Source organism: Nanorana parkeri, unplaced genomic scaffold, assembly GCF_000935625.1.
Source record: "Nanorana parkeri isolate BGI_ZX_2015 unplaced genomic scaffold, ASM93562v1 scaffold793, whole genome shotgun sequence".
Classification (NCBI taxonomy): domain Eukaryota; kingdom Metazoa; phylum Chordata; class Amphibia; order Anura; family Dicroglossidae; genus Nanorana; species Nanorana parkeri.
In genome coordinates, this window is record NW_017307061.1 from 125,261 (window position 1) to 139,624 (window position 14,364).

General features: G+C 41.3%; 1 protein-coding gene across 1 annotated transcript in view; it reads right to left on the minus strand.

The window, feature by feature from the left end:
• The window catches only part of LRRC20 (leucine rich repeat containing 20), a 146,344-nt gene that overhangs the window by 100,038 nt on the left and 31,942 nt on the right, over positions 1-14,364 (minus strand). Inside the window, exon 3 of the mRNA XM_018564901.1 lies at positions 13,755-13,922. Coding sequence (XP_018420403.1) covers positions 13,755-13,922 — 168 coding nt within the window. The remainder of the gene's footprint in view (positions 1-13,754; positions 13,923-14,364) is intronic.

Below are 14,364 nucleotides of genomic sequence, written 5' to 3' on the forward strand. Positions count from 1 at the left end.
GTGGAGCTGGGGACAAGCAGAGGAATAGCTCAGGTATGTGAAGTATGTTCTCATGTCTCCAGGCTCTCCTACAGTAAGTATCTCACATAGTGGTGGATGGGCATGGTGTTCTTTTCACATACTTTACTATTTGGATCTGAAGCGGCACCATCCACAGTCACTACAGCACCCACCGCGAGGGACATACCAGTAAGGAGTACGGTAGAATTCTCCTGCATTCCACAAACACAGCAAAGCAAGCTACTCCCACCCCCCTCTCCTCTCTTCTTCAAGCTAGTAGATGATCGGTTGCTGGAGTCTGCTCTATACCTTGTGATCTTGTACTGGACAGGAAGGTCAGGGAAGCTGAGCTGAGAGACTTGGAAGCAGCTGTTCAGAAACATGATGATTATGTTTGGGCAAAAAAGTAAAGCAATGCTTTGCTCGGCAATGTGTATTTGTTTGATCAGGATTCATTATTGAAAAAAGTTTGAGCGTTTAATACTACTTTAATTAATACAATTAAAGGATGAGATGCAAATATTGACTTTGTATAAATTAATTAGGATATATATGAGCTAATTTTGTATCAAATAAATACCAGAGCAAAAATTGCATTTAGTAATGTTTGTAAAGATGTCACTGGCATATGATGAAAATATAAGGTGGATATGAATATATACTTATAATGTTGATGGTAGAATAAACTGAAGAGTTCTGATCTGCTATATTGAATAGCAGAGATGGTATAGAGCTAGACTGATACCAGAGAGTATATATTAGCATACTGACCTTAGTAATGTAGTAACTTATTAGAAGATATATAGTATATGGTGGATTGAATACTATCTCATTTTTTGGGAGCTGTGTGACATAATGTACGTCACACATGTATTTAGGTAGTGATGTTATTTGATGCTACACACACTTGGACATGCATACTGATGTCATCAAGAAGTGCTAATATGAGGGTATAAAAGCAGTGTCCACAAAAGCCAGTTAATATCATGATTATTCTGAAATAAGAGCAAGAGTGTATATTGCATATTCGCTAGGCAGAAAGAACAGTAGAACCAATTCCAACAAAACCAAACAAACACATTTTTTTGTCAATCTGAAACCAGGTTCCAAAATAACTCTACCAGTTACAACCGGTATCCCATCTGTCCATTCAAGAAATGGGTGGGTGTTTAGCAATTCAGGACCGTGTATATGAGATCCAATCCTTCCATTTAGAATAGAATTGTGATTGTGCGTGTAATCTAAAGGCGAGCAGTCGGTCGTGCTGACAATTCAAATGCACCCGTGCTATGGTTTCTTGAAGTGTAGGAGCATAAGGCATTTTCCAATTGGAGGCGATAAGCTGACGGGCAGTAAATAAAAAGTGAAGGACCACAGTTCTAAGGTTGTAAGGGTAGAGATCAACACCTATGCTCAGTAAAGCAATTTGGGGGGAGGGAGATACCAAGATGCCGGTGAATGAGGCAAGGTAGCAAAAAACCATTGCCCAGTAACTTTTAATACTTTTGCAGGTCCAGAAGACATGCATAATGTTGCCGATAGAGCCGCAGTCCCTCCAACAGAGAGGGGCATTTGAAAAAAAAAAAACGAGTGGAAATCGGTTATGGCAAAAGGAAGGTGGTGATCCAGCTTTGAAATGGGTCTCTTGTGCACATATAATATCACAGGCGTAGGTGGAAGCCTCAGCCCAGAGATAGTTCCTTTTGAATGGGCTATTAAGACCCTTAGTGTTCAGTGGTAGAATTTTAACACTCATTGTGTGGTGGACTGGAGGCACATTGGTCGATAAGGCATATAAAGGTTATAGTACCTGAACCTGTCCCTTGTACAGGCATAAAAGCGGAGTGGCGAGATAGGTGTTCCAGAGGCATCCAGCGAGAAGCATGGAGTGAGGTGTGTCCCCATAAGGCAGTGGTTTCATCCTGGTTGTCGGAGTACAAAAGAAAAACACGAAGAAAAAACAAAACAGAAAAAGAAAAAACAAACTATAACCCCAACGAGCAATGTTTACAACACTTGAATTTAAGAACGAAGCCCATAGGGCCATGGAGGCAGCCAGGTGGGCTGCGCCTTCAAATGTGGGGCTAGCTGGAACAACTGGACTGTGAGGCACCCTTGCAAGGTGCCCCTTGGATCCACCCCAAACTGCCACTTTCACTTGACAAGGACCCTGACTGCATCACTCCGGACTAGATTGTATCAGTTTCAAGAGTCAGACCAATGGCTATCCATGACACAGATTAGAGCCCTGACAGACCGCCGCTCAGAATGTGGAGCGCCATGCAGATACGCCACTACCTGAGCACGTCACATGCGGGAGAGCTCCCCTTACGACAACGGACAGAATTTGAGAAACTATGTGAGAAGGCACGCGCTGTCGTACCTGGTCGAATGTCTTCGTAGTCCCCCAGACCTCCCTCCTCCTTACTTTGTCAGGCAATGGGCAGCAGATCTGGGTGTGGAATTGGACGCTGAACAGGTGGACCGGATGGTACACTTTGCTCTCAAATCCTCGGTGTCCACTAAATATCAGGAACTGCTGACAAGATGGTACAGGGTTCCAAAAACGCTACACGCTATGTATCCGTCGGTGAAACATGGTGGCGTTGTGAGGAGGAGGTAGGAACCCTGCTACACGTTTTTTGGGAATGTCCTAGGGTGGCTCCGTTCTGGACTAAGATTGCGAATCTAGCCCAGAAGATCACAGGCCTGTCTTTACCGTTTACTCTGTTGGTGTATCTCCTCCACTTGGCACCGCTATCGCGAAAAGCATATAAACGCTCCCTACTGATTCATTTGCTGAATGCAGTGCGGGCGTGTATACCCACACTGTGGAGGCAATCATGCCAACCCACTATAGCGATGTGGGTGGGAAGAGTGGAGGAGATCAAACTTATGGAGGACCTCACGTCTTCTATAAAAAAGACCCAGCAGAAGTTTGTTGCTACATGGGCGGCATGGTACCAGTTCAGGGACTCCCCGGAATTCCCACATGAGAACCAGGGATGAGGCACAGGGGGAGAGGCCCTCAGGAGGCTGGGCATCCGCGGAACCGCAATTGGGTGATTGTTCTTTCCCCTTCCCTAATTGTCATGTCTTTGTGTTCCATGTACTCTTGCTTTTCTCGTCTTGCTGTTTCTTTCTCTTGTGCTCTTTGTATGTATAAGTGGAACTATCCGCTCTAGATGGAGGGGTAGTATCCGTAGTACTTTCTCTTAAGTCCTACACCAGTAAAACAGAAAATGTCTTGAGAGTTCCGGTGCAGACCGTAATGGCTACATGGTGTGGAAATGGCTGTGGGTTGGGGGGGGGGGTCAGGCCTGAGGTGTCGATGTTTGCACATGTTGACTTATGTATATGTTTGTACATGCTTGACCGCAAAGCCTAACAATTTTTGTTTTACTTTCTGTTGGTACTGTACGGTGCTCTCATGCTTGTATAAATAAAGAATTAAAAAAAAAAATGTGGGGCTAGAAGAGCCACAAGTTCGGCACTCGATATCCCAGAGCGTAGTAGGTAAGTATTGCAACATAGTGAGCACCGAGGACAATTGAAGAAAAGCCTATCGCTAGGGACCATCAATCTGCAGAGTCCGGAATTAATCCCCACGATTTCAGCAGGGTGATTCCCAAGGCGACATTGGAGATCACATGAGATTTTCCCTCGTGCGTAACAATTAGCTTGGTGGGGAATCCCCATCGATAATTCACCTGCTGTTCCGAAGGGACTTGGTGATAGGAAGAAGCTTCTTACACGCCAAGATCATGGCCTGCGAGAGATCTCCATACACTGTGAGATTTGAGTAGGGATCAGGTAGTGGTGCTGTTGTACGGGCAAGATTCATCTGTTGCTCTTTAATGTGGTAGTAGTGAATTCGGGCAATAACATCCCTTGGTAGGTGGTCCATCAGGAATGACGGTTTTGGGAGCCGGTGGTACCTATCCACAATATATTCAAAAGCCTGCATGGGCGGCAGCACAGACCTGAGCATATCCTGTATATAGGCCCGCAGTTCTGGAGGGGGTATTTTCTCCGGTACCCCTCTTAATTTAACATTGTTACGCCTTGCCCTGTCTTCAAGGTCTGCCAATTTGACAGAGAGCGTCTCCATAGTGGATTCGGTATCTTTGTGGGCATCCACAATGTCGTTATGGGCCTCCGCATATTCCTCCATCTTATCCTCAATGTGGCTGACTCTGTCTCCCAGAGCGTTAACATCCCCCTTCAATTGGTTAATAGCAGAAAGCATATCTCTATGCATTGAGCCCCTGAGAGAGACAAGCATGTCCTTCATGGTAGTGTCCAGCAGAGGGCGATCAGCAGTGGGATAGGCCTCAATTGCTGTATTCATTTCCCCACTCACATGCATGTCAGGGCTAGCCCTCTCCTCCCTCTCTCCAGGCCATACCTGTAAATCTTCTGAGCCACGTCTGGGCTTGGATTTGGCCGGGCTAGAGGTCATCGAGGATCCAGACCGCCTGTCATGGGGAACTGCTCCCTTCGGCGCCCGTTCGCTACGGCCTCCAGATAGCTGCGGGGAGGACTGGGAGCTGGGCGAGCCGCCACCATCTTTGATCCACGGCGAGCTCGCCGAGCGGAAATAGTCAGTGAGGTTCCTCTGCGCTCAGGGATTACGTCGGCGCTGGAGCTCTGCTACTCTGCGGCCATCCGCCTAGGCTGCTGGCACGCCCCCATGCACTGTCTCTTTTTTCATTTACTTACTGATATCCCTGAAGAAGCCATCAAATTAATGGCAAATCATGTTGGGTGTGATGCTTTAGAAAGCAAGAATTTAGCTAAAGAGAGACATTAACGAGATCTGAAAGAGAAATGTCTTATTGTTTTAACCCTTTAGCTGCCAGAACCCTGTTGGGTTTTTTTCACACATATTAAAATACACATTTTAGGCATCAAGATTACTAAAAAAAAACACTACCCCAGAATTATAAATTTGCTGAAAGCAGAGACCCTGTAAAAAAAAAAAAACAGTAGCAGTTGCAATTTTTTTATGTCAAACTGTGTGCTTATGTATTGCAGAGTGTATGTGTCAAGGGTTTAATGTGGTGTGGCCTGGCGGGCTTGCCTGCTGTGCTTTGCTGGCAGCCATATAGATATGGCATGCTTATGCTCTCATTTACTTGAGTGGGAGTCTGCGTCTGCCCGTTCTTTTTTTGGGAGAGATCACCCTGGACCACTCCCTATACTTATTCCTCCTGTGAGTTAAATCAGAAAAACTGTGAGCTAATAACGTTTTCAAGGGTCTACTACAAGGCACAGTCTTCATTTTCTGCACTATTAGTACAAATAGTACTAATGTCAAACTGAATTATGAATTAAGGTCACATTAGATAAAGGAAACATAGCATCATAATGACTACCTAAATCTGAAGATAATTATTGAAAAAGCCTATTCATTTTCTTTTCTTCCCTTGAAGAATAGATTTTGCATTCACAATCCAGTTGTATTTGTCAATGCCTATAGTAAATGTAATAGTCTTAATTTTATGCTTCATTTGCAGTTTGACTGTCTGGAATCCATAACTGACAAATACATGAATGACTCTTTGCTAACAGGCCAAAAGACACACAAAAAAGCCCAATTATCATATGAAGACTTTTATAGGTCATTCTGATGAGTTCTATTGTGAGAAATGTATTTTATTCTGCTAATCTCATATCTTCCACTGAAAACACAATTGACAATTCAAAAGGTAGTACAGATGTCAAGCAAAATTTAAAATTCCATACTGAAATGGCGTAGATCTAATTAAATTGGACCCAGCATTATATTTTAAGTGTTAAACTCCTTAAACTAATTACAGAGCTTATTTGCATAAAAAACAAAGGCATATTGTAATGTGTAACAGTCTTCTGACCTAGGCGCCCCTTACTACACAGCATTGCTACACCACCTATTTACAAAGTATGTTTTTCTTAAACACTCCAAATGTGTTTTATACTCAGGTCATTTCACTATCACATAGCCCTCCGTGGACACTCTTTTGGGAGTGAGGACCAGTGACCCAACACTGCAGTCCAGACCCGATGGTGACTGGACTTGTTGCTGTCTCTGGCTCTAACATCACCACGCCGCTGCTAGATTCATTACAGTCTGTGAAGACCCTTATAATGGACAACCAATAGGAAGTGCTCACATTACCAGGTAGCAACATGGACACCCGAAGGTGGCCCCCTCCCTCAGTACAACTTTAAAAAAAGATAAGAAAATGTGGCAAACCATAAATGTAAAAAGGATGCAACAATCTAACTTTATATTTACAGGAGTGTGTGTTTTTGACTGATAAAGTGAAGATTTGTTATATTATAGGGACCTTCTTCTTTCCTTCTTGAAAAAAACAGTGCACTTCCTGATATGTGAGGGTGCCTAAGCAATTCTGTGCCTAATTCTGTGCCTGTCTCAAAGCTGTATATATTCACTGTATGAGGGAATGCTGTCTGTGATTGCTACTCATGAGTTTTGGAGTGAGATTTGTTTTGTCACTATTGTGCTACTTGCTGGAGTGGAATCTGCATTGCATGTATCACACTGTTTCTATATGATTCATTCTGTGGTTTGTGAACCTCCTTCTTAAACATTGCCCCACCAATAATCAGATCACCAATCATCAGGAGGGTGTTCTAACATGAAAAAACAAAGCCCTGATCCTCTAACAAGATAGCTCTCTACACAGAAACACAGAGCAAAACAAGCCATGGTAAGTCTGTAATAGGGAAATAATCAGCTGCAGGGAGCCCACAAGCAATGCTGGTGATTAGTTCTTTGTCTTCTGCTTGCTTTTTTGGATGTAACTTCCACAGTTTAGGTCATTTTTAAGAGATATTACATGGGTATAGAAACACTTCGGGAAAAAAAAATCAGGCTTAGAATCTAAGGTATGTAATCCTCTTCCATTTCTGCCATACTTTCAGCAAACTGCCATTTAACTTGGGGTGCATATCACGCCACACCTTTTCATTCTTTAGAATACGCAACAATGCCACGTCTTTCAGAAGCCTTCCAAATCTCCCACAAGGATTTGTTGTTTATTATCAATAACATATTTATGAATGTCTTGTATATAGATCCATCTTTTTTATAGGATGGTCTTTAAAGAGGAACTTACCCACCAATGTAATATCACCCAAAATGGCTACTTTTAAGGCACGTCACCTGCCAAAATTACCACTGTGTTTACTTCAGCTCTCAACTGAACTTTCAAACTCTCATCTGATCGCATGTGCAACACAATGGCAACCTAAATCCAAATAAAGGCTAAGATGGCACCTTCCTTGTCTGTAAGGAATAGAAGGTTGTAGTTTTGCTTTAATTACAAGAATTTGCAAAGAAAACATGAATATACTTGTACTAGTATTTTCTATCCTAGAAAGCAGATGTATAAGATCTTATTATCTGTACAAAAAGATGCTAACAGCACAGACTACCCAGAGGAATCGTCAACTGTTGCCCCGAGTCATTTCCATCTCTAATGAGAACAAATGCACTTAACCTTTATTTTTCTGCCCTTTCAGTTCACGTATTTTAAAATTTGACTTATAATACATGCAGATTATGAGTACAGGAAACTCTAAGTGGGAATTAAACTCCACAGTGCAGACAAGATGTTAGAAAACAGGTCAAGTCTGAGACCTGCTGAAGGTGAGTAAGAAAACTAGGAACAAGACACACTTAACTCTTCATGCAAAAGCACTTTTTCCTATTTTGTTACGCTTTATCAACAAACACAAAACTGAGTTACATTGGGTGAAAATAGACATATCCAAAAAACAATTTGCTTGCTCAGAAAACCCTTAAGATTGGGTTCCAGGAAGGGTTGAGGATGGTTTAAAGTTAAGTGTTAGGAGGGTGCTTTGTTGTATGGGGATAAATGCTGGCCGACCACACTGTTTAACCCCTTGCCGTCTGCACATCGTAAAAATACGGGCGCACAGGGGATCCTTCCCAGTGGGTGGACATAGATATGCGTGATTTTTTTACTGCTCGTGTGCGTGCGTGAGCAGAGTCCCGCCGGGAATCTAAACAGCCCTTACCGGCTACTTCATACAAGTGTTCGGCTGGCTCTATAGCTGGTCGATCACTTGTATAACCTTACATGGTGCCGCGCCCTCCGTTGCCGCTGCCGGTTATCCTAGGCACTGCTGTCCCCCCTGTGGCGCCTGGGACCCAGAACACAGGCTCAGCGGCAGCTCGTAGAGAGAAGAAAGAGAGATCAGCATTTTCTCCACCGCTGATCTCTCCTTCTCTCTCTAAAGGCGGAAGCGACATGTATTACATCACTCCCTCCTTTAGCTGTCGTTAGAAGCTGATTAAGCGTTTAAAGCGTTGCCTATGGCCAATTTTAGGCATGGTAGATTTTTGCGATTTTGTGAATGCACGTGTTTTTAAAGCTTGACATGCCTGGTGTCTATTTACCCGACGTGACCCCGTCTTTTATATTTTACCAAAAAATTGGGTAATAATAAATGTTTTATAACATAACGTAATATTATATAGTTTTATATAGTAAAAAAAAATGAAATCCCAGTGGTGAATAAATACCACCAAAAGAAAGCTCTACCTGTCCCCCAAAAATGGTATAAAATGAATTTCAGTACAGCATTGCATGACTGAGTACCGCAAAAGTACCGCAGCGCTGAATAATGAAAAATGGCCTGGACAGGTAGGGGGTTTAAGACCCCAGTCATCAAGTGGTTAAACTGGTTCTGAATGCCAAGGGAACCAGGCTTTCTGAGTTGAAAACAAACCTATTAAAAATATCAAACAAAAAAATCCTTTTTGATGCCCAGGCAATTTATTTTAACATTCTAAGATTATTATTATTTTTTAATATAGGTATTTATGTATATTTTGTGCTTTTAAAAATGGTTGAATAGATTTCTGAAAGCATTAAATATACATATTCAAAGATTCAAAAAAAATAGAATTCTTTCCATGTGTGGAAGTTAATCCTCTTTTCCTCCAGCAACAAAGGGGACCTTTTTGTATTTAGTGGTGACCTTAAAATTAAGACATTTCCACTATATAATTTGTATGGCTCATTTACATATTTATGCAAGATGATGGTATCCTCTACTTTATTGTCTCTTCAAAAAGGTGATTATTATTAATTCAGTTAATCTTTCATAGATGAGATCTTCCATGCCACTTATTAATTTAGTGCCCTTTTTTTCCACACTTTCAAGTTTCAAAAGTTGTACTAGTAATCTGTATAGGGGGAGAATGTTGTGTCTTATGGTCTTGAGTCTGTAGGCGCCGTTTTCTCTTGTTCAGCCATTATTTTCTTGATAACGCATATTACATAGCTCTTATCTTTATAAATTCAATTCACAAAAGTGCAGACCATGTTTAGTGTAACCTGCTTGTTAGTGTCTGTGAAGGTTCTCATACATCCAGGTCATGGTATGTCTGTAAAAAATAAATCAAGGCAACTGGACTTGCTGTATTTTTCTTAAAGAGGTTTCACTGGTCATCCAACCAGCTTTCTCAATTCAGAATGAAAATTGAGAAAGCTGGTTGGATGACCAGTGAAACGTCATCAAGAAAAATACAGCAAGTCCAGTTGCCTTGACTTATTTTTTACAGATATCTGCTCTGTTAGTTTTACTACTAGTAGTGCCATTATTGCACAGTCAGAGTTATCTTAATCGTTGTTATGATAACAATTAAATGTAGGAATCAATTCACAAAGATTACAGCACTAGTTATCACTTATCCTTTAAATAATAATAGCTTGAGACGATAACTGCAAGTTTTAATAGGTGTCTACTGAGGAAGGCAGAAATAAAGAGACATTTTAAGTATTTAAGGTAATGATAAAAATATTAATTATAAAACTCTAAGCCAATAAAATAACCAAACTTTTATTTAAAATAACACACCAAAAATGATATTTTTTATTTTAGTTTATGTAACTTTATTATTCTTTATTTGTTTCCATTTTTAAAGTTTTTTTTATTTCTTAGTCTTTTTAATTTTAGTTTAGTTAACTTTATTTTTTTAAACCTTTTTTGGTTTTTTTACTTGCTGGGAGCTATAGCCAGCCTGCTATTGGATATTTCAAATTGCAATAGCAGGCTGGCTATTGCACCCACACACTGCCTGCTGTCAATGAGCAGAGGAGGGACGTGAAGGAGAACGTTTTCCATCAGGTCCTCCTCTGCTGATTGACAGCAGGCAGTGGGTGGGTGCAGTAGCCAGCCTGTTATTGGCTATTGCATTTTAAAATATCCAATAGCAGCCTCTAGATGCAGAGGAGGAACGAGACGGCAGCGGAGGCATGGGGGTGGGGGGGTGGTAGAGGCAGAACAGGGCAGAGGCGGAATGGGGTAGGGCAGAGGTGGAACGGTACTGAGGAGGGACGGGGTGTAGCTAAGGAGGAACCGGTTGGGCCAAAGGAGACACGCGGGCCAGAGAAGGCCTGGGTCAGCAGCAATAAAATAACCTGATGAATACAGCTGCAATAGACTATATAAAAATCAGATTAAGGCCCCATTCACACCAGATCCGTTGCATTGCACTACGTTTTTTAACGAATGCTAATGCAAGTGCACCGAAAAATGAACGTGCGTGGATGGGACCAGTTCACACCACTGCAATCTGTTCTGTTGCAGTGTGATGAAAAAAAAGTAGAGCATGTAACAAAAACGGATATAATCGAAATGCAACAGAAGTGAAAAAAAAACCCATAGATGTTCATTAAAATAAAAATTGGCGGGGAAAAAACCCGTAATGGGACAGAACTCAATGGAGGCTGAAATTGCAAGTGCACCGACCCTCCGTTGACTTGCGATTTCCTTACAATTTTGGTGTGAGCAGATCCTAAGGAAAACTGAGCTGTCTTACTGACTTTACTTAATACTTCTATCAAAACAATTACATTTCCGTAGTTGAAACTCAAAACATTGTATTACTTGTTTGCTCATAACTTAATTTTTAAGTGACACTAACCACACCTCCTGTTTTCCAGATTTTTTTTTTAAGCCAGTCATTCGATCTATGAATGTTCTATTTACTAAAAACCAATGAGTGCTAAACAATAACTATTAGCTGACAATTATAAAGCATGATTTACTGGTTGTCCCACAAGAAACTGCCAGAAACTGATATCTGTTTTGCTTTGCATTCTGTATATAAGTATATATTTGTGCAGTCACTAAGCAAGCACTCTAGATTGAAAAGAACATTTCAACAACTAACAGCATTTTTTCCCCCGATAACACTTCTCAAGCAAGCGCTTATTATTTCCTGTGGCAATTATGTTTTACTTATACAGACACATATGAAAAAAAGCATACAGATGCAGCCTAACAGCAGTAAGAGTAGCCTGCCAGCTGCAATGGACTATATAAAACTAAGATTAAGGAAAACTGGGAGGTCTTTCTTACTTTAGCATAGATATATTTCCGTAAATTAATTGGCTTTACTTACTGCTTGCATTTGCAAAAATCAAATAACTAATACAATAACTAAGGATGCACTGATACCCAGTATTTGGGTGAGTACTCGCCTAGCCCGATACCCGAACTTCCAGCATCAGGAAGCCAGCTCCATACTCCCTCGTCACTTGGTGAGACGAGAGAGCATGGAGGCGGCTTCATGGGCCAATCAGGAAGCCAGGTAGCGTGTAATGACTCGCCGCCTAGCTTCCTGATTGGTCGTGAAACTGGCCAATCAGGAAGCCAGACAGCGAGTCATTTCCCGCCCCCCCCGGTTTCCTGATTGGCCAGAAAGCCAGGTTCATGCTACCTTGTCACCTGGTGATGAGGAAGCATGGAGATGGCTTCCCTGCTAATCGGGAATCCGGGTGGCGAGTCTTTACATGCCGTCCGGCTTCCCGGCTAATCAGGAAGCCAGGTGATGACCCATTACATGCCACCTGGCTTCCTTAATGGGACTTCCGGTATCAGTAATCGGTATCAGCGAGTACCGAAAAAAAAATATCGGTACTCGAACTTAATACCTAAAAAACGTTATTGGTGCAACCCTAACAATAACCATTCCTGTATCGTTCATCTTTAGTTTTGATTTGGCCATTTGATCTATGAACGTTCCTGTTCTATTCTCTGAAAGTCAATGACTGCTATACAGTGATCGCTCGCAGACAATCAGAAAGCATGTTTTACTGGTTGTCCTACAAGAAACTTCTAAAAAGTTTTGTTCTGCACCCTGTACATAATTGCACGTACATAGTTGTACAATGTCACTAAGTAAACAAAATAGCTTTAAAAAGAATATTTAACCACTTGCCGTCCGCCCGTAGTAAAAAAACGGACGGACGGCACTGCAGCATTTGCGGGTTGCCGAACAGCACAGCAAGACACTGCACAGTGTTGTTGTTGTTGGTTTGAATGAACATTATACATTTTCAGATTACATTCCTAAAGTATGTTCTTATCTCCTGTGGCTATTATGCTTGACTTGTACATTTTATATCTGCAGAATCACAAAGAAGTTGAGAGTCATTAAAATCATTAGGGATATTTTCAAATTCTGGAAAGTATGCACATAAGACCAAAAGTTTCCACATACTTACATGTTTTATGTAAAATATTTATTCTTTATTATCATCTCTGATGTAAAGAAGAATTTAGTGCTTCATAAAAGGCCTTCACAGTTGTACACAAATTAATATGCAGACATTATTTTCAGCTACTGTTTTTTCCTTTTTTATTTTGCTTCAGCTTAGCTCTAACAAGATAAATAGGGGTTGATTAACCCCTAGATTTTTTAATCAATTACAGATATGTGGTATTGAATGCACCTTTACTTCTTGGGACTTTGTCTTCCTGGCTATTGGGCCGACATTTTTGCTTATTATCTAAGGAATGATGTATTCTTAGAATTATTTTTGTATTCCTAGTTATGGATTTAGATACAAGACTATATACTTCAAGATAAGATTAGCGCTCCATTTGTAGTTTCATAATTTGATTAAATCTTAAAAATAGGGATGAAGTAGATCCCCTACCCAGTGGCAGAACTACCGGGGTCTGAGCCTACAGGGGGCCCAGTATCCATTCAAACACAGCCACGGGGCAGAGACGGGTCCGGCTGCCGGTTACCATCGGATCGGGTCCCCCATCTCTGCGCCGGGAGTGTCTGTTGATCACATTGGTATCCGGCGGGCCCCCTCATCTCTGCGCCGGGAGTGTCGGAAACTGCAGGCACTTCAGGGGGCAGCCCCGGGCCTCGGCCGTGAGGACCCAGCAAACAGCTGCCTGAGTGCACGGGCTCGCTGTCTGAGATGGGCACACACACACACGGGGGTGGTTTTATGCAGCCTCCCCCACCAGAAAACAGCCAGAGGAGGTAAAGATAAGCTATTAAATAAAAATATAATTTTTTGTAGCCCAATTGATGGCATTGCTGTATAAAATACTGCTGGTATTTGTAGTTCTATATAGCAGGTCCCATTCTGCATGGCACCCTCTATAGAGGACTACAAATCTCAGCTGTACTTTATACAGTAATGCCATTTTTCCAATTTTTTTTATTGTGGTTGCTACAGGGGATATGGGTTGGGGGGGATTGCACAAGGGGCCTTTGTTCCCTAGGTCCGCCACTGCCCCAATCCATATAAGGGGATACTCAGTTTTAAAAATGTAAAGATGGATTATATAGGTATGTAATATAAAACATTGAAGTAATGGTGCTTTACATCAATGTTCAAGGGAAAGTTTCTTATTTATGAGGACAACATATGGTATGCATATGGTAGAGTCAACTTGTCACTTACCTTTGATCTGATTGCCTTCTAAATTGATGCTCTCCATGCCCTGTAATTTTGTAAGCTCTCCTGGAAATACTTCAAACTTGTTTCTAGATAAATTTATCTTTTTCAGTTTGGGTAGGAGACCTACTTCAACAGGAAGTTTTTGAAGAAGATTTCCTTCAAGATCCAAATCTACAAGATCAAGAAGAATGGTTTTATTATGCTAATTGATAATGAAAATTACTTTACACAGATTAACATCTAAAAAAACAAAAACAACAATTTTTGCTTCTAAGAGCATGTAGTAATCACTTTAGCTATGAAGACCAGAACTTGGGTTATGAACACTAATCTGTTAGCATCATCCGGCTTTTTGAATAAGGCAAGGAACATTAAACACAAGTATTCACCATTGCAATATGTTACTGCAGTTTGTGCATTATCTTTGCTATTTACACACCCTTTATTCCAAATCAACCTACAGTACATGTCATTTTATGAACAGCTATATGCTTAATTTTGTAATTTATTTTGGTGATATCTGGGTTCTGTACATTATACTTTCATGGTTTATAGTCTACCCTAACATGTTATTTTTTTATTTATTTACTTTTGCAGGGGGGGGGGGGGGTCA